At 28.2% G+C, this 21815-nt stretch overlaps 1 protein-coding gene across 2 annotated transcripts in view; it reads left to right on the top strand.

Annotated features, from left to right (window-relative positions):
- LOC111629405 (sodium/calcium exchanger 3-like) overlaps positions 1-20575 on the top strand; it is a 25420-nt gene extending 4845 nt beyond the window's left edge. The window contains exons 1-2 of one of the 2 annotated variants that reach the window (XM_023373304.1): positions 17136-17353; positions 18710-20575. In XM_023373304.1, coding sequence (XP_023229072.1) covers positions 18850-20571 — 1722 coding nt within the window. In that variant the 5' untranslated portion in view covers positions 17136-17353; positions 18710-18849 and the 3' untranslated portion in view covers positions 20572-20575. Of the gene's footprint in view, positions 1-17135; positions 17354-18709 lie in introns of those variants that run through there. The other variant, XM_023373305.1, reaches the window with a different exon arrangement.
- The last annotated feature ends 1240 nt before the right edge of the window (positions 20576-21815 follow it).

Below are 21815 nucleotides of genomic sequence, written 5' to 3'. Positions count from 1 at the left end.
TATATTTAATTTATAGTTATTTACTTTTACAATAAAGAAAAACAATTATAAAAACTTTAAAATAGAGAAATTTTACATGGAAATGAATAAATTAACTTGATTCATCGTTCCTCTCAAGCTAACAAGATTAAATATATGGAATGTTTTTCTTGATTTTTTCCTTTAAAAAAACTGAAGAAATATTATATAAAATTACAGGAGAATTCTCAAAGTTTTTCTTTTTCACTTGGACGATCATCCTTTAAGATAAAGGAAGATTTTCCTTTATCTCGCAAGAACTGTTTTTCATCTTGTTTATCACTGAGGATGTAAGTTTAGAATAAAGGTTAAAGAATTTTCTTTAAAATAAAGGAAAATCATTTATTCTAGAAAAGGATTCTTTATTTTGCAGCAATTGTTTGATATTTTAGAGGATCCAAGTTATTCTCTCGAAGGATTTCATGCTTCAGGATAAAGAAAAAGATTGTTTTACTTTTTAGAACGATTTTTCCTTTAAGTTAAATGATAAAGGACTTAAATTCTCTATCTTTTAAACTTAAAGGATCCGAGTTAAAAGATCAATTCGAAGGAATTCGTATTTATTTCTTATTTTGAAGGAATTGTTCGTTATTTTAGAGGATCCAAATTATTCTCTCGAAGGATTGCCTGCTCTAAGATAAAGGAAAATAATGTTTTACTTTTAAGAAGGACTTTTTCTTTAAGTTAAGAGAGTAACTCGGAGGAATTTTTCTAAAAAAATATAGAACAATTATCTCTTACTTCGTCCTTATTTTCAAATTTGGCATCAGTTCCTACACTTGCCTCTCCCTTTTTTTTATATACAAAATTAAAATATTAAAGAATGCTTTATTTTATATAAAAATACGAAAAATAAAAAATATACAGATATTATTTTTAAAAAGAGATTTATAGTAAAATATCAACAGTTTCTGAATTTGGAAGAAAAATATCATTTACCAAAGTCGAAACATAAGTAAATGATACCTTGACACGCAAATCTACAAAACGATTTTAAAAATTGAATTTTAATGAATTTTTTACAACCGACTCCGAATATATTTATTTCCAGATACATTCGAACATATTTTACTAAAATATAACGTGTTTAATATTGAATTTGTTTGTTTATTTATTTATTTACATATATATATATATATTGTATTCCGAAAGTTAAAGTTTTAAGTACATGATATAGTTGAATGTAAATACTTTAAAACTATTATTATCTTGAATATTTTATGTAAATATTTGAATAAAGTATGGGTCATATATTAGTCTTTAACCTATCAAAGATGGAGAAGATTTAAATTTCTTTCTTATGATTCTTTTATGTTACGGAAGAAGATTATGTACTGCATATGCCATGCTTTAAATATTCTTATTCGTTTTAAATATTGAATATATTTCTGTAAACTTTTATAAGTTGGAATATTAAAGGTTCTTTTTATTGTTTTCTATATTTTCTGTTTATATTTTCTTGAGAATAATACTATAAGTGAAAGAGATGGAGCAGTGATGCATAGGATTTCATTGTGATGCTTAAGAACCATATAGATAACCAGTTATACTTACTTCTTCTTGTATTTGTAACATTTTATTTGAGTATTTACCTAATTTATACAAGCATTTAAGTGAAAATATCTTACATTTAACGTATTAAATATGGAGAACATTCAAACTCCTTCCCCGGATTCTGTTAACTTATACAGTAAAACCTGCCAAACTGGAAAAACATTCGATACCCTGCGATTCCGGCTTACACAGGTTTTACTGTAGAATGTCTTTTATAGAGTGTAAAAGATGCTTTAGTGTTTTTACATACTGAATACATCTCTGCAAGCTTTTTAAATTTAAAATATTAGATTTCTCTTCCCGTTTTCTACGTCGTCTACTTATATTTTTGCAAAAATAAGGCTATAAATGAAGATAAACGAAACTAAAATAATACTTTCGAGCTATGTGGCATCATTCTGACGCACAGGGGACCATATTATATATATTTTTTGTTAATGGAACTAGAAGATACAAAATAAACTCGTACGTTGATGTAGCATAGAACATTAGTAATGTTAATGTAAATATTATACACCTGTCTAACTCGTTATGTCTACTTGCTTCTTGATATTTTTATTTCTTTATTTGGAAATTTATCCCTTTTATAGAATCATCCGAGTGCAAATATTTTACTTAAACCACACTTATTCATATAAATATAATGTATTTGATGATATGTATATATAACTCATATAACTTGGTTACGTTTGTATGCGTTAAGTATATCTTTATTATATATTTATAATAGTAATTGTTCAATTAAATTTACGAAGGTTTATTGATTTTAATATTGTATAATGTGTTAAATATTAAGTTAATTCCGTGATAAAATGATAAATGTCATGCTTAAGTTAGTATGTAGAGTGAATGTAAAAGGTCTTATTTCTTGTTTATTTGAATATTTTTGGCTACTTTAATTATGTAAATCTTATCTTTGAAGGTTTTATTCTATAAATATTTTATATTTCTTACCAAAAATATCATTTTACAGTAAAATGTAATCAGATAAAACTCCCTATAGCCTCGAGGCTTCAATAGAAAATTACTCCATATAAAAAGTTTTTAAAAGTATAAAGAGGCATAAAAATGTTTATTTTATAGAATAAAAAAATTCTTTTCATTCATTTACTACATATAAATTCGTTTCGAATTGATAAATTAAGAATTTTCATTCATATTTTTTCCCTTATGGTTGAGATTATCTATAGAAGATTCAATGCATCTTTCTTCTTCCTCTTTCTTCCTCTTCTTCTTCTTCTTTTTCTTCTTTTCATCAGAGTTTGATCGATTAAACGAAACTTTTATATTGATTTGAACAATTTCAATCATCCGAAATGTGATTTTTTTGATTTTTATAAGTAAAAATTTCAAAGTCGATGTGTCCTTAAGCGATAGAATAAAGATTAATAATCGAAATTTTATACGTTTCTAGGCGAAGAATTATAGTGAAAATTGATGACATAATATATATAATTTATATCTTTATTTTAAAAATAAGTATAGAAATATTTAGGAAGAAAAATATCCCATAAATCAATATTAATTTTTATGATTTAAAGGTTTATTTCTCTGTTTTACATCATCTTTTCCGCGTTATCTCAATAACGACTAATAATTTTTCGATTTATAACTTAGAAAAAAACTTTCTTATACGTAATAATTACATCACTTTTAAACTTTAAAGTAAACTTTATTAAAATATCTTTCAAAATTTATCGTTTAAATGCTGAATTTTATAACTCCGAAGCTGTTAATACGATCTTGTTAAACTTTATCCATATTGATCATAAGCATTGCCGGAAAGCCAACCTTAAAAATTTTATTGCAAAATGTTAGTTTAGTTTATAGATCATAAGCCTCTTCGTGCTTCCTGTATTACATTTAATAAAATTTTAAAATGTTTAATTAATTTTTAAAATTTATTTTATTGAATTTTATTGTATATTTTGTACGAATCTCTCGTTAATTTTATTCACCAGCTAGTTGAATTTCAATCGATTTTAATGAATTTATACGCTTTTTTTTAACCGTAAATTTATTAATATATAACTATTAAACATTTTAAAATATTCTAAAAAACTTAAATGAATACGTATAAGAATATTTTTTTTATTTTATTTTTTCAAAGAATGAATATCTTTTGTTAGATTTTGAAGTGCAAAACTATTATTGATTATTGGCTCCCTCCCAAAAAATATAAAGCAAATCAATGCAGCTTTTCATATTTTATTAAAAGAAAGATATAAAAAGGACATAATAATGTCTTGATGCTATTTTTAATTATAAAAATTATGCAAAAATTTGATTTAAAATTTATTAGAATTTTGCTTTTGATCCTATTAAAAATAAACCAATTTTACCAAAGTTCTGTAGCCATTTTAGCCTGATTATTAATGGTCTAAATCAATAATAGTTAGCCTTAATGTTTATATTCTTCCCATCTTCACGCTTACTTAACTCAATAGTACTTTTCTAATCGATTAATCGATCGATTAACTATTAAACTTTCTAAATTATACCAAGTAATAGAAATTAAGGGAAATTGTCATTTAAAGGAAACTTTTCTAATGCTTAAATCTATGAAAATACATTGATTTATCGTCCTATCTATTGTGTTTTTTTTATTAAGAGAATCGATATTTAATTAGAAAAATATAATTAAACTCTCCCTTTAAACTACTAAAAGATCATTTAAAAGTATTTAATGTGTTGCTAAAAAGTTAAAAATATCCTTTTAGAATGAAAAATTTAGCTTGGAATTCTTTTAAGTATTTTTAGACTTTTCTTTATTAAAAAAAATCGTCTTGCAGTAGTTATATAACGGGTATATTTATTAATGCCATGGTTTACTACGTCTATTCACTGCTACATTAACAATAATTTTCGTATTTTTCTATCTCCTTTTGTGAAAAATTCCTTGAAGAAAATAGTGTTTGAATAAGAAAAAGAGAAATAAGAATAGTTGAAGAGTCATTTGGGAAAAAAACAGATTTTTTTAAACATAAATTATACCTTGGTACAAAATAAACAGTAATGCTTTAACGGAAGTTCAAACTACACCTTAGAGAATTTACAATTCTCAGGAGAATACCCCAGTATTATAGCCTCATATACAATTTTAAATAATCATTATTATATTTTTAAGATATTTACGTGAAAAATCCAAAGACGAGTTGCTTAACATTCCCGACAACATTTAAAACTGCGTATGGCACCATCTGTTATGATATTTTATTTTTAAAAAAGTTTTTATATTTTCAATTATTATAAAATGCCAAAAAGCTTAATTTTGAGGATAGGGGTGGGTTTTATTTTTAAACAAATGTATATGTAAATGCTAATAACGAGTAAAATCGTCATTAAGTCCGTCCCCACTTAATATATGATATTTAATTCCGCTCTATCTTCCCACCTCTTTGACCTTTAACTACCAAAACTTAGTGGCATCAATCCTCTTTATTCACAAACTTCCCTGCAAAATTTCAGAAACTTTTAATAAAAAGAACAGGAGTTATTAAGCTTCAAAGTGGGAGAATAACATCGTGTCACACAAAAAAAAACCTTAATTTTTTTTGTTTTTCTCGACGTTTTAAGGCCCTTTCAAGTCTAAATATGTAAAAATCTTAGGGGTTTATATTTCTGACAGATTTCCATCCTTTCCCTCTGTTGTAAATTCGAAACAATTATGTAAAATTTTAAGTTATTTTAAGTTATAAGCTTATAAATAGCCAACTCGCCTTTAAGAGAATAGGGAGAACTTATAAGCTTATAATTTCACCCTATTCTGTTACAAGGCATTTAAAATTTGTTTAGAGGGATTAGGAACCATCTGGCAAGTAATTATGTCGTGTATAAAGTATAAATAAGGTATTATGTAATATAATGTATAAAGACAGCTGCATTCTACTGCCAGAATAGGATTGGTATCGAAGATTAAAAATCGATCCCCCTCCTCTTCACTAATTTATTTTCTCTTAAATATCTTCTGAACTTATAGAAAACGGATCAAATATTTTTGCTAATTTACAGTAGTTTTTAGGGTTTTTTTAAAAAAAATTCGATTTTTATATTAATTTTGCCGTAGTGTGTTTACATGTCTATCCGCAAGTTTCTGTTAGAAAACTGAAATTTTCAGATATAATGGATTTTTTATATTGCATAATTCATATATAATCGCATTTATGTGCGTGCTTTTGTTTGTGTCTTTATCATACGTAAATATAAAATTCTAGAATTTTTAGAAATTCTAGAAAATTGTAAGCAGTTTCTATATCTAATATCAAATGTTAAATGTTAACCAATAAGCGTTTACCGTACTAAAAGCAAACTGAATGCTAATTGGTTAACTATTCTTTGCGAATACGGTCGTAAGTCTGTCAGTCTGTTCGGAAATTTCGCATTTATTTGCTTATAGAAGCGCGGAAGGGATTTAAAAATTTCAGATATAATTTATGTTACAGCTTTAATCTAATGTAATTTTATCTTTTATATCAATGTTTATCTTCTTCTAACATCTGTAAACACAAAATTCTAGAGTTTCACTAGTAAAGTACCTTAAAAAAATATAAAAAAAATCGAAATTTTATAAGCAGTTCATATGTCATTACGTCTCAGTTTGTCTGTCTGTCTATCTGTAAAATTTATCGCAATTTAAACAAGATAAAATAGCAAAACATCAACAACATATCATCAGATTTCAATTAAGTTATATAAAATATTTTTAAAAATATTATATAATGATCGAAGCAATACAATTTTTTTTTCTATATTTTTATAACTTTTCCCTTATATAATGAATATCTTATGTTAGATATTGAAGTGCAAAACTATTATTGATTATTGGCTCCCTCCCAAAAAATATAAAGCAAATCAATGCAGCTTTTCATATTTTATTAAAAGAAAGATATAAAAAGGACATAATAATGTCTTGATGCTATTTTTAATTATAAAAATTATGCAAAAATTTGATTTAAAATTTATTAGAATTTTGCTTTTGATCCTATTAAAAATAAACCAATTTTACCAAAGTTCTGTAGCCATTTTAGCCTGATTATTAATGGTCTAAATCAATAATAGTTAGCCTTAATGTTTATATTCTTCCCATCTTCACGCTTACTTAACTCAATAGTACTTTTCTAATCGATTAATCGATCGATTAACTATTAAACTTTCTAAATTATACCAAGTAATAGAAATTAAGGGAANTTTGTTTTTTTTAATGTTTTTATAACGTTTATATACATGAAATACGATGAAATTTTAAGCTAGATTAGTCAATAATACAATTTCATCCTATCTCTTCCTGTGGAGGATGTTCCAACGTTGTATTTTCTCTACATTAAACTCGTTTAACGATTTGTTTTCCGTCACAAATTCGAATAAAAACACATTTTTCTCGTAAGTTAAAGAGGAAATGAAGCGAAAAAAGCGTCGAATTATAAAAGTAAAAATCACTAAATCAAAATGAAAAATTTGGAAATGGAAATTTTCAATTATTTTTTCTCTTTGGAGTGGTTCAAATTGGAAGTTAGTTCTGATCGAGACATAAAGAAGTCGACCTAGTTTGTCACACGATCGATATTTTGTCGCCAGTTTACGAGCAGTCACGTGGCTTTTATCGGAACGATGTGGAGGGGAAAAAAATTAAAAATTGTGATGATAAATTCCATTATTCTTCATATTATTTACAAAATATTTACGTCTCCATCTTCCTCCAATCCCCTCTCTAATGATGATAATATAATTACCGAAACGAAATTCGATACTTTGTTTCATTGTTTGTTTGTATTTTTAAAATAATTAACTTACTTTTTCCGTTTCAGAGAATATTTCATTAGTTACAAATGCTGTTACAGTAAATTGTCTTGTGCTATTTAGAGTAACGATTCTGCTAATGCTACTACAGTAAAAATTTATTAAGTTAGAGAAAGTTTATGTTGATTTCGAGAGCTTAGAGATAAACATTTCACATATTAATGCTACAATATTTATAAAAAAAATCATTATCAGATGATCTACTATCATTTTCTATAGTAGCATCGTAACATCGCAACATACTTCTAAATTGTCACACAGTATTTAGTGTTTTCACTTGTCATTATTGCAATGAGCAGACTTGTTAGAACCCTAAGTTGTAATGTATACAGGCCCTTTTCGTTTACTGAATAACTATATGTGTAAAAATATGAGGCCCCAAACTATAGATAGACTCGTAACGCCAGGTTCTAAGCTGCAAATCCAACCTTGGTTATGAGTATGCTATTATATTAATATAACGCTTAGTTTTGCTGCTGCATCAATAAGTATTTATTAAATCTTTATCAGATAATACTTTAACATTTTTTAAAATTGATAATATATCTAAATATTAGAAACTAAACGTATAAATTACAATATAAATATGCAAATAAACTTGTAAAAAATCTCATGCTCAAGAAGAAATTTCGATGTTTATTGTTGTAAGAGTATTTATTGGAAAAGGTATAATTCTATTTGAATTTTATCCACTTCATCTTCTCTTCTGCTTGGTTTGGAATCAGTATCTTGAATTCTTGGATTGAAACTTGAGAGATTGGCAAAATTCCAGAAACAGAAGCTTGCAGAAACAACTCGCAAACATTCTGTATACTAACTCCAAGAGTTTTTACTTGCATCCGATTGAACTATTTTGTTATTTTATTCGATTTTTTTCTCTCTTAAATCTCAATCCTATTGGATCTCTTTCGATTTCTAAAGTTTGTTTTTTTAATCTGTGAAGCAATAACACCGATTAAGAACAGGAGGATTTTTTTTGTTTTGTTTCTTCGCCAGTACGGATCGATAACAGAAGCAATATTTACAGTATCTTTACTCCGGTTTCTTACAGTTGTATATCTTGTTTAAATACAGTTAATGTCCGTGATTATATTATATTAAATAACGTCATTAACTCCTGTTTAAAATTTGTTATGCGCTCGGTATCAATGTCATCTGCACATTCTCTAATTCTCATCTATTTGCAGTCGTGTTGCGTACTTTACTCAGCTACTTTACTGTATATTAATAATGTTAATGATTATATACTGATGATACACGATAGCTAGAATGTTTCTGCATCAAATTATATATAGAAACACAATATATTTTTATTATAATTAAATAATTTTATGCAAATAAAAGAACCAGATCTACGTATTAATCAGTAATTTCGATACTGATTTTATCAATTGTAATTAAAATTATTTTTTTATTTTTTTAAAGTTATAAGGACAGGAAGCTAATTTCCAGTATATTAAACCCATTTTCTAAGAATCGAGAGCAGGAAATTTAAAAATTGTCAGTGATCTATACGTATTATTTCCTGTGTAAAAATATTATTCAGCTGCTTTTACTCCATATAAATTAACGAAAAAACATAAAATTCTTTTAAAAGTCTGTTTGATTCGGTTAATTTTATAAAGTTTCTTCCACAGAAGACAAAAAAATTGCAGCATTTAATAAAAAAAAAATGCAACGTAAGTATATACTTTCTGAACATTTTTTCCGACATTTTGTGCTGAGTTTTCGATATTTAAATGAAGCAAGAATATGTTATAAAGGTGTAACGAATGTACAAAATGAAGTAAAAGTTTCTTCTGCAATTGTGCTACGAATTTATAATATAATTTAAAGCCGTTTTCTTCTTTATCTTACGAAAAAAAGTGAGCCAAATGGACCGTTACAGCGATATATATCTTTACTGCTCCGCTTCAGGTTGTCTGTACTTTAATATTTCTTTGTTTCCTCACTTTTTCTGCTTAAAAATCTACATACTTTTCCCTGGCATATACAATTTTCATATAGGAATTAATTGTGTAAACGTATTACAATAATCAATAAACCCTAAACGCGATTATCAAAGGCGGATATGTAATTTGTATATTGCGGCTTTCAGTATTAAAGTTACAGAAATCGACTTTAATGGAAGGGAAGTATTGTAAGTTAAGCTCGAAACGAACGTATGGCTGTACGTCAGTGATGAATGTTCCTTAAGTAATGGATAAAAAAGTGACGCAATGAATCCGTCATTGCTGCAAGTCACGATGTGACATGAGGTGGAGTGTCGTGAATCTATAAAGTGTTTCCATTTAAGTAATGGCTAATATCTACTGTAAATAAGTTTCAAATGTCTTAATTCATCAATTAAAACAGCTGATTTTACTAATTTTTCTTTCCTAAAAGAGATTGGTAACTTCATTCAAATGGGATTAATGAGTATAACAAGAGTGAGTGCCATAATATTTTTATTGTCTTAATAAATTTAATGATTAATAAAAAAATTTTTTAATGTAATATAATCCTTACGAGTGTCAACAACTAATAGAATTGGGTCTTGTGGATTAAATATAAATTGAACTTCTCGAATGTACTCTTCCTCTTTTATGATTTTGACATTCTCTTTAAGAAAATAGGTTTATCGTCAATCGTGAGTGGATTGTTTATGTTGTTCCCCTTTGCAATTACATTAAGAATTTGTTGTTGATACTTATGTGTCGCGACGTTTACTTATTTTATTACAGTTTACACTCTTGTTTATAAAATAAAAATCTTATCATCATTTAAAATTATACTTTGAGTTAATTGAGAATGATAAATCTAAATTGCAAATCAGAATTATGATGTGGAAACACGAGTTTATAACTCATGGCCCATTCAAAAAAACGAAGAAAACAGCTTATTTATATTGGAAGAGGTCCGAACCCACGCTTTTCACACGCAGAGTTTTATATTGGTGCTAAATATAAGTTGTTTCTCTTGTTATTAGGATTCGCACGTAAACTATAGCTTAGGGCTTCGTGTCAGGAAGATACAATTTAGGGTTTCACAATTTAAAATTTATTACAATTTAGTAAAAGACCCCTTATGTAATATAGTTCAGACCACAAAAAAACTAAATCCGGTTCTTCTTGAGGTTTTTACAATTTGTTTTTTTAATAAATAATTTATTCACTTCGTTTGATCGATTTTAATATTTTAGAAAGCGAGATAATTTTATAAGTTTTATTTAATAATTTTTTTTAAAAATCTATATTATTAAAACACATACATAAACATTCAATTTACTCATCTAGAAACGTTATTATTTAATTTAATTTTATTTTATTCAATATTTAAACCGTTCAGCTACAATTATAACTTAAAAAATTCGATATTAAATTTTTATAACAGCTTCAAAACACGTTTTCAAAATTTCATCATCGTGTTTTCTGACGATCTGTTTCTCTGCTGTTATGTAAATTGTAGTATCCAATGGTGGTTTTTCCTGTTGTTTTTTTTAAAAATCTTTTATTATTAACCATTCAAAAATATGCAACTTCAGCGCTATTGCATCTTTAATTTCATACCGGATCTATCTCATTTATAAGTTATCCTATCAACGATTTCATTTTTCATTTTCTTCACTAGACCATGAACAAAAGTGATTTTCCATCACTCTTGCTCGCATAATCTTCAATGTTTTTCTTTATATATATATATATAAAAACCATCTTCTTGTCAAAAATTTCACTAAAAATGAAAGAAAATATGATTTGGATGATATTTTTATACTTGTTACTGCACAGAAAACTTATATAAGAAAGGAAGAACCTTTCTTCTGTTCTTATATAAGTTTAAGCCGTGATGTTTCCTGCAATTTTCAAGAAGATACAGTTTCTTCTTCTTTTTTTTTAAGTTTATATGACGTGTAATAAATTATTTTTGGATGTTTGTAAACTGAAAAAAATAATATAACACTTCCTGATATTGATTGATGAAAATATTTGTTTTTTCCAATTGAAATCCATATTAAATTCCATAAAAATTAAATAAATATTCATGAATTTGTAAAAATAAATTGTAAAATGCATTCGTTAAGAATAAAACTCACTGGACTAACTCCAAAATTAGATTTTTGTATTGAAAGACATCCAAATAATAATTATTTTACTCAGAAGGAGACGAAAGTTCAACGACTTCTTGAAAATAAATACAAATAAAAGAACTCTCCAAGAAAAAAAAATTATTTTTTTTTATTGAGATAAAAGGAAAAGTTACGTTGAAAAATCTAATTTTTTTCTCCTTTTTTTAATTTGATGTAAATTTTTATAAATGTAAAAGTTGTTTGGTGGAAAAGTAAATTTGTTATCAAACGTTTTGGAAATTTTATTTCTAAAATAATTTATATATTTGTATAAAACTTATACAGCGATTTCGATCAGTTAGATGAGGATTTATATTTAATTTAATACCAAATAATTAGAAATTGAAATATATACGGTGCTGAAGAGGTGAGAGAATTACACATGTTGACCTCAACTTTTTTCAAGAGCCTTAAAGTAAAGGAATCAAATACATAAAAGAAATAAAACCAGATTTTTCTTTATTTTATCGAAATAAACTTTAATTTATTTTCTCTATATATCATATTTTTTATATAAAATGTTAAATTTTGAGGGTTGGATTGTGGGAGGGTTTGACGGAATACTGCAACTCAACACATAGGTGATCTGCAATGGGAAATGTCTTCCGTGAGGACCCTTTTAGATGTTAGACACGTAAAGAAAACTCGGAAAATTCCATGTGGCCAGTCCATAGTTTAAGTGCAAAGCCACAATCAACTACCAGTGTTCAATGGTTTTATTTTGTGGACCTAAATTTTGAAGCCTTTCTGTGCTTGGGCCAAGGAAAAATAGGCCGCCGGCTTCTTCATATATCTGGATGATCTATATATAATCTATAATATACAGTATACAAGTCCAGATAAGCCGAAATGAGAATGTAAAAAAGTTTAAGATAGTAAATTATTACATTAATTTGTATTTGAGCAAATTCCCTTGTTAAAGTATAAAATAAAAGGTACTGTTTAATATATTGCACGTACTATACCCGTGAAAAATTCCTTATACGTTTAATTGCAAACAAACTATACGAAATTCTTGTTATACATAAAAGATTTAAAGAGTTGCAATTAACTGTATAATGCAAATTTGTATAAAGGCTATTTAAGCTATGAATTACCAAAAATCAATATATTATTGAATTGATATTACAATATTTGCACAATACGACAAAGCCTCTGGAACGGATTAATATTACAAAGCTAGCATTCACTGTAAATAGCTAACAGAAGATTAATTAATAATGAGCAACAATCTCTATTATTAACCATTAAACTAACATACAACTTAGTAATAAGCATTTAGAGTAGTTTTTGTATTGGAGACGATGCAAACAGCCTTATGTTAACCGTTTGATGAATTGCTAAAATATTAAAGCCTTATAAAATATTTTCTTTCTAACAACCTCTATAAATAAACTAAATTTCAAATAAAACTGATGTGCACAATCAGATTTCTTTCACTTAAATATTAAATAAATTTGATAAACTGGAGAAAAATTTTTATTCAATTTCTTTAAAAATCAAACTTCTGTTTACCAGTGAATTACTAATTTAACATCTTTAAAACATTTCGAAAAAAATAACTTACGAACGGGGTGGTCCAAAATTCAGTTAACCGTGTTTTTCATTCACATAAAAACTATGGTTAAATATTTAACAATTTTAAATTGTTTCTACAATGTTAACCGACTTTTTATATTAAAACTAATCATAAGAATATTCTTAAGTACAATTTTCTAAGTTTATATTAATAAATTACATGTAGATAAACAATGATATTAGATTTGATCTCAATTTACAAAAAATTTATTATTTGTCGTGTTCACAAAACTGAAAAAGTCGCAGAAATAACATAAGAAAATGTTCGATACTGTAACAAAACTCTTTTTATCTTCAAAAATATAATATATAAAATCTATTAAATAAAATGTAAGTATAGAATTTCTATAAAATTATTATAAAACATAACTATTATTATTTTCGAGATTGAAAGGAGGAAAAAAAAATCTATAAATTGTCTTCAATAATCATTCTTAGATCCAAATAGTTATTTAAGAAAACAAATCTATTATAGTTTTATATAAAGTATAAAACTTATGTAAAATACAGGATTTCTACGAAGATGTAAACTTTTAAAGAAGATCGAAGAAAAAGTTAACTTATAAAATTCGAAATTAAAAATAAATAATTGAAGTATTAATAACAATAATTTTATTAATAATAAAAGCATATTTAGGGAAATTTCTGCCATAAATCTCGCGGTATTTTGCTAGGAACGACGAGAAAAAAAAATACATAGCATTTGCCTTGTATCATATCTTTTATAAGAGAGTACATCCTTGTAGATCCAATAAAGATTGTGTGAAATTGATGTTTTCAATTTAAAAAAGGAATAAGGACAATTTTCAAATGAAATAATGGGAAAGCGAATCACACCAAATTAAAAAAAGAGAGAGAGTGAGAGAGAAAGACGGAAGGGAGGAAGAGAGAGAGAGAGAGAAAAAGAATATTGTCCTGACATTCCCATCGTTCCTTGCGCACTGCGGTAAGTCCTGCACGAAAATCAATAGGGACGAAAATATACTTCTTGCCAAGCTCGGGCAGTTTACCTGAGCGTGACAGAAGGACTAAAAGAACGTTGAACTTATCTTCTAGTATGACATCCATCCCTCTTCGCATATTGTAAAGATATCTGAAAACGGCCACTTGCACCTGTTCTTATAGCATGCCATCGAATTTAATTTTGATAAGAAGCTAATCCTGAATAGCTACAAATTATATTGATGTCGATATTGAAGCAATAAATCTTTCTTCTTACTTGGATGATGGCCGTATTGCTGTTTTAGTTAATGACGTTGCGTGAGACAACTATTTGATGTAAGGGTTTGTAAGTTAAAAAGTGCAACAGATGCTTTCTTCGTATGGCTTTATTGAGGTACACAGACGTCTTTCAATTGTGCCAATTATCTCTCTTTTCTTACTTGTCATCCCCACTCTTCTATTCTCTTAAACCTTTGAAAAATGTTGCTAACTGTTCTTTGTTTTCTTTTCTAAAAGCTTGTCAAAGTAAACCTTTATCTTATATAATTTTCTTAGGTATTTAGTTTCTCTTTGTATTCCACGAGAATTTTCTTGTTTGTCAATGACGTTTAGTAAACCATAGCTATAAATCTACTTGTTTCATTTAATTATACTCTTCGGAATCTAGCAATAATAATAAATACTCTTTAAATCCTCGAAATAACGATTTTCTGCTATTAAACTTTACTAATACGTGTTATTTAAATTCAGTTTCTTTATTAAAACAGTTTAAAAGTCTTTAAATGGAATTAACTATCCATTAAATTCATTTATAAATTAATTTTAAATAAAATTAGTAGAAAAATTTAATAAATTAAAGGTTAAATAAAAGTGTGCTTATTAATTCAGATATTTTAAATTTTTATTAATTAAGGTTTCAAAAATATTTAATAAATTTTAATCTATCTAAACACCTTAATAATTTATTTTAATCCTGTAGAATTTTGTAATTTACAACTTGAAGAATTAACTATTCTTTAAAGTAATTTTATCAATTGAAGACATTGGGCAAGAATATGTTAACTCATTTTTTTCAAATTTCTATAAATGGGCCCTGTATTTAAGACAGATCATAGGTGATTAATGATATTAGAGGTTGATAGACCAGTGATAAGAAGTTATGGGTCATCAGACAGGAAATCATATCTGTCCTGTGTGTAGAAATTAAACAATGTTCAATAGAGACTTAGTTAACATGTTATTCCAAGGTCTTCAATATTCTTATAAAAAATTGGTTTAGGGCCTCCTTTTTTGTGAGGGCTCCAGGCAATTGCCCGTTTTGCCCATAAGATAACGCGCCATTGTCTTTAGTCACAGTTTAGAACATATATTTCGAGTACTTATTGCTTCAGTAACATAACTTTTTTTAAAAAATAAGAACTTTTAAAGATATCTGATACGGATTTTGAGTTCTTGATCAAGGATAAAAGATATTTTACAGCTATTTTACTTTAATTGAAAGTCTGTCATCCGATGCTAGGCTATTTCTTGATGTCACTCCATCAACTTCCTTCTCGATAAAAGTAGTAGTAATTTCAAACTTCCGATATCCGCACTACTACTTTTATAGTATCGAAAGTCACAAAAGAAAATTTGTTAAGTGAAGTCTTGCCACGATTTGTCATTGCATGGCTTCTCTGATTGCTTGTTTCCCGTTAAAAGTGACAGCGACAATGTGTTAAAACCTTCATAGAACAAATCCTCCATTTATTCTCCTCTCAAACTATTCCCTATAAAACTATAGTAACATTAATATTGCCATCGTCGAGGAGGTGTTAAGTGTCGGTTGTAAAAACTGTTCTTATAATGGTGATAAATAGATAAAAATCCACGTATCCTTTCTTAAAGCATCAGCGGAAAAGACAACATGATGAATATCATAATAAAAGAAACGTGGATCAACGCAATCGAAGTTTATACATCGAAACCTTTTAAAAATTTAAAAATACTTTCTTTTTTTAATGTTTCATCTTCGTTTATATTGGTGATAAATGGGTAAAATTTCACGAATACTCTTGAAGCATCAGCAGGAAAGATAGCACGATGCTATTAGAGCAATAAAATGTGGCTAACTGGATAGAAGTTTGTGATGAAATTTTAAAAATTTAAAAATAAATACGATTTCTAATGTTTTATCCATAAATAATTGAAAATATTTTATTTATAAAAATGCTACTACAGTAATAAATAGTTTTGAAGAATTTTTAACTGAAATTTCTTCAAATATCTTTTAGTTATATAAACTGCTATAATAATTTTGAGAAGAATGTTATTATAATAATAAAATTTTACATAAAAATATTAAATTAGTTTATTATATTATAACATATAAAACAATTCCGTATTTTTGATTCTTCGTCTAGAAATTCCTCCTTTTCTATACGAATAACTAGCAGATGTCTTATATTTGCTACTTATTCATATACAGTAGGAATTAACAGGGAATGAAATGAGGGGAGGGAGTGTGGTGATAGCCTATATTTTCGGAGGTGGTCCTAAAGAGTAACTATGAAAAATTTGATACAGATCAGTTAAAGGATTTATAAGTGTTTATAGTTACAGACAGACATTCGATTATGTAGTCTATATATAGCTCACATCATAATCTAATTTAGCACCATATTTTATAATTAAATGCGCAATTTAATTTATAAAAATTTAAAAATTAAATTATATTTTATAACTTAATTTTAAAATTAATTAAGTGAAAATATAACAAAGGTGAATTGGTTTCACTGACATGAAATGTAAGAAGATTTCTTATATAAATATGAAATAGTGAATTGGTAAAAAAACGTGGCACATATTGCTAGGAATATTTGAAATTTCAATTCAAACACTTCAGGTCCTGCGATACTTCTTACAACGGCATGGTTCACTAGACGTTAACTTAAGCGCCACCTGCTTATTTTAAATTTCTAAAATTATTTCTCCTCGCATATTTTAAATAACGGCACTTATATATTGTCTTACTATCGATTATTCTTTATTAAATTTTTAAAAGATTATTTATAGTTTTTAATTGATATACATTTATATATTACTATAAATTATAACATAAAGATGAGTGTCACGAAGCGACACGAAGCGTCGAGATTGGAACTCGGTTCTTAGTTTATTGATATGCTATTGGGATTCTGTATTATCGAACTACCAGACTCGAACGAACTGAGAGTTTTTAAAAAGTTGAATGCGTTCGGAACGAAGCGCGAGGCATACGGAGTTCATGTAGAAAAACTGTACGAATAGAGAATTCTTTTTCTTTGCAACATTTCGGAGGAGTTCCAAACTCGGCGAGGAAGAATTTTGATTACGTCACTGGTATGTTGTGTTTACGTCATAGATAAGTTGCTTGTTATACATACAGAATTAGGCCACGATTTATATGGGTTTGCTTGGATTATCATGTCGCTCTGGAGGATCCTGGTTCGAAATTTGAATCAGGAAGCACGAATTTCTCATGGATGATTTATGTCGAATATGTTGAACCCCGTTCTTCACTACCCGACTGCATCCATTGTGGGTGTGGTCAAATTCAGGATAGATATGATTAAGAAGGCGCACTTAAGAGGGCGGAGAAGGGCGGAAAGAATCCAAAATAAAGGGGTAAAAAAGACCCCCTATCATAAGGAGGATTCGTGCGATATACTATGGTTACGAAGAGGTTGATTTGCCGAGTTTAAAGCATTTCGTCAACTTTTAAAAGTTTTATCTTCGGTCAGTTGCCGTCGAACAAAGATTATTCATATTTCAACCAAAATATGAGTCATATTTTGGTTGAAATATGAATGATCTTTGTTATATGAGTAATATTTTGGTTATAAAATAGTCTTTGTGGCAGAAATCGATGTTGTCTAAGACGTTCCAATCTTGAATCTGGATTAATTTGTGAGTTCCTAACATAAGATCATTCCATTTCTTGACACCTCTGCAGCGATAAATTCCTATGTTATCATTTATTTCTGTTAGTTCTATACTAAAATAAGTATTTTATTTTTATTTTTATAAATAACTAAATTTAAAAGATGTGGGTTTTCAATACTAAAAGAACGACAGTAAAAAAGGACTTTAACTTTTAACTTTAACTTATACATTTACAAAATATTAATTATAATATAATATAAATTTATTTACTTTTATCTGTAGCAGCATAAATAATCGATATAAAACGTTTCTTTACGTATAATATCCGATTTATTTTTTAATTAAGAATTGTTCCTATAATAGTTCGTCTGTCATTGCAATTACACTAAAATTATGGCCTATCAATAGAAAGCCTACTAATTTAATTTGATATGATTATTGTTGTAATTGTGTTTAAGAATTGATACTGTAATAGCATCTATATGTGTTTTTAAAAAACTAATCACTAGTTTTGTTCGTGAAGCTATTTCAGTCATCTGTGATACTACGAGTATTACACAATTTATTTTCCAAATGTAGCAGCAATTTTATTCTTACAGCAGTATTTATGTTACTAGCAATAATTTCGTTACAAAATGCATTGTGTTAGTAATTTATAATTGATAAGATTTGTTCATATAGTAGTAACTACTATAGGAATAAATGCATATCAACTTTTGAAATTAAAGAGTAAATTGTTATTTAAACTTATTTTAATAACGATGATGTTTAATAGTAAAGCAACATAAAATAATCATATTTCATTATTTACAGGGAGGAAGATGGAGGATAAAGTTCCAAAATATTCAAAAATTCGAAAAAATAGATAGCATGTAAAATGGACCAAGGTGAAAGAAGTTCCGACTTCAATTACCATTACAGCAATATTGAAATTCATTAATATAAGAAAAAAAATGAATGTATCAATAAAACTCATCATCATTTTTTTATTGACTTTACTTCTCCCTTACGCTTACTGTAATAAGAAAAATACTACACAGTTTTTATGCAAGGATGGGCTGTTATTACCAAGATGGCTACCGGATAGGAATCTAAGTACGGGAGATGTAGTAGCGAGAGGTTTGATTTATTTTGTTGCTCTAGTTTATATATTCATAGGAGTATCCATCATAGCGGATCGTTTCATGGCTTCTATTGAAGTCATCACATCGAAGGAGAAAGAAGTTGTGATCAAGAAACCAAATGGTGAAACACAAACAATAAATGTTAGGATATGGAACGAAACGGTTTCCAATTTGACTCTAATGGCACTCGGATCATCTGCACCCGAGATATTGCTGTCCATCATTGAAGTATACGGACAGAATTTTGAAGCTGGTGAGTTAGGACCAGGAACTATAGTGGGTAGTGCTGCTTTTAATATGTTTGTCATTATAGCAATTTGTGTATGGAGCATACCTTCTCCTGAAAATCGTAGGATAAAGCACTTGAGAGTATTTTTCGTCACCATGACTTGGAGTGTCTTCGCTTATATTTGGCTTTACCTCATCTTAACCTGGTCGAGTCATGGAGTGATCGAAGTATGGGAGGGGCTCCTGACTTTTTTTTTCTTCCCAACCACTGTTCTAACAGCTTATATTGCGGATAGAAGGTTATTTATTTATAAATTCCTATCTAAACGGTACAGGATGAACAAGAGGGGTGTTATAGTCGAAGGTGAGGGTGATGTGGAGATGGGCACTGCTAATAAAAGCAGTGCTTCCGATACCGGGTTTAAAGTGTTCGAAGAAGAAGATAACGATGAGATCAGAGAATTTGAGGAGCATAGACGGGAATATATACAGTTATTGAGGGATATCAGAAGGAAAAATCCTCGATGCAGTATGGACGAAATCGAAATGATGGCAAGAGAAGAGATCTTAAACAAAGGACCCAAAAGTAGGGCTTTCTACAGGATTCAGGCCACCAGAAAATTGATGGGTGGTGGTAATTTGGTTAGAAAGAAGATCGAACGTCCAGAACCTCCACCTACTAAAGAACAGGTTAAGAAGAAAGAAGAGAAAGACGATTCGGTTAGGATTTTCTTTAATCCTGGCCACTATACAGTTATGGAGAATGTGGGCCAATTTGCAGTAACTATCAGCCGAGAGGGTGACCTGAATAATGCAGTTTGCGTAGATTTTGCCACCGAAGATGGAACCGCTAACGCCGGTGACGATTACGAACCCCTAGAGGGTACAATTGTCTTCCGTCCTGGTGAAGCTCACAAACAGATCTTCATCACGGTCATCGACGATGACGTTTTCGAGGAAGACGAACATTTTTACGTCAAGCTGAGCAATCCACGTTACTTACTCTCACCGGACGGTTACCCTCGTGCCATGAATGGTTCTCCGGGCCAAATTAATCCCAGGCCACCCGTGAAGCTAGTGAACCCTTCTCTTGCTACAGTGATGATATTGGATGATGATCACGGAGGTATTTTCACATTTAGTGACTCTCAACAAGAGGTGCCTGAGTCTATTGGACTGTATAGGCTACGTGTCAACAGATATAGCGGTGCTCGGGGAAGAGTTTTTATAACTTTTAGAACCCTAGATGGAAGTGCTAAAGCTAATAAAGATTACGAACCTATTGATGGTGTTCTATTGTTCGAAAACAACGACACTTGGTAAGTATTTTTATAAGAATCACTATTAGTTTCTTAATCTATATATAACTTATTAAGGATATTATAGGTGAAACTTTATATCTTTTAATAGTCTTCTGATTATAAAAATTATATTATAAGATTAATACTGAAAGCTTTTAAGTTAAATTGCTAATATAAAATAGCAAGCTGTAAAAAAATACGTTGCATCTTTTCTTATTCATGAGTGAATAATTCATGGACCACATGTTTGATAAACGTTGCAGGAAATGATTACTGTTGCTAAAGGAAATGGTTAGATAACGAAATGACATATGTAACAATATTGTTTGTGTGTAGATAATAGAAACAGTTGGACTCCACCCCTTTATAAATGAGAAAACATGTGACAGGAATGTTTACTATTTCGTTAAGTTTCCTATACAAGATTGGATACGTCCTGAATTCCCAATGATGCATCCTCGACTCGAAAGAAGCATGTTAATTGCTTTCAGAGAAAATTAATTTTATTTAAAAAATTCGTTATTTATCTGCTGTAAATTATAAAATTAAAATTTTCATTTAAATATAAATATTTAAATGAAAATCGAATAGAGGGTATGAAGTAGAAACAATACTTCACAACAGTATGAACGAGATATTAAATTATATAAATGACAATAATAATTTACTCTAAATATGAAAATAATAATTTATATTATTATATACAGAAATTATATTGTTTTCTACGTATTTATTTACATTATAAACCAAAAAAGTTTCAGTAATATCCAATATTTTCTTAACAAAATTCGATTTTATTCTCAGCTTTTGCCATTTATGCCTTCAGGGCGTTGCAAACCTTCTTGCACTATCTCTCATCATTATGAAGTTTCTGATAATAAATACCTACAAACTGTTACCCTTCAGCCGTTTGATTTTAATTATTAATTTCTCATTCACAACAATTATTCTATTGGGTAATTTATTCTTGGTAATTATTCAAGTGAGTAACAGAGCTGTAATGAGTAACAAGTAAAAATTTCAATGCTTAAAGCAGTCCAGATGGAAGTGCTTTCGTCACGCTATTATAGCAGTATATTATAGTTTTGACGAATCTTAATGTAATTAAAATTAATTTAAGGTTTGTTTTTTAATATAATCACTGTTATATAAACTTGGGCAGAGTAGAAAAGCAATATTTATTAATTAATATATTGTGAGTGATTATTGTTATGATACAGCAATGGCGTAAATGGAGGGAGTGATCTGGAGGATGATGATCTAATA

Source organism: Centruroides sculpturatus, unplaced genomic scaffold (assembly GCF_000671375.1).
Source record: "Centruroides sculpturatus isolate CEXI.00-Female unplaced genomic scaffold, Cexi_2.0 scaffold586, whole genome shotgun sequence".
NCBI lineage: Eukaryota > Metazoa > Arthropoda > Arachnida > Scorpiones > Buthidae > Centruroides > Centruroides sculpturatus.
This window is presented reverse-complemented; position numbering and strand designations above follow the sequence as displayed.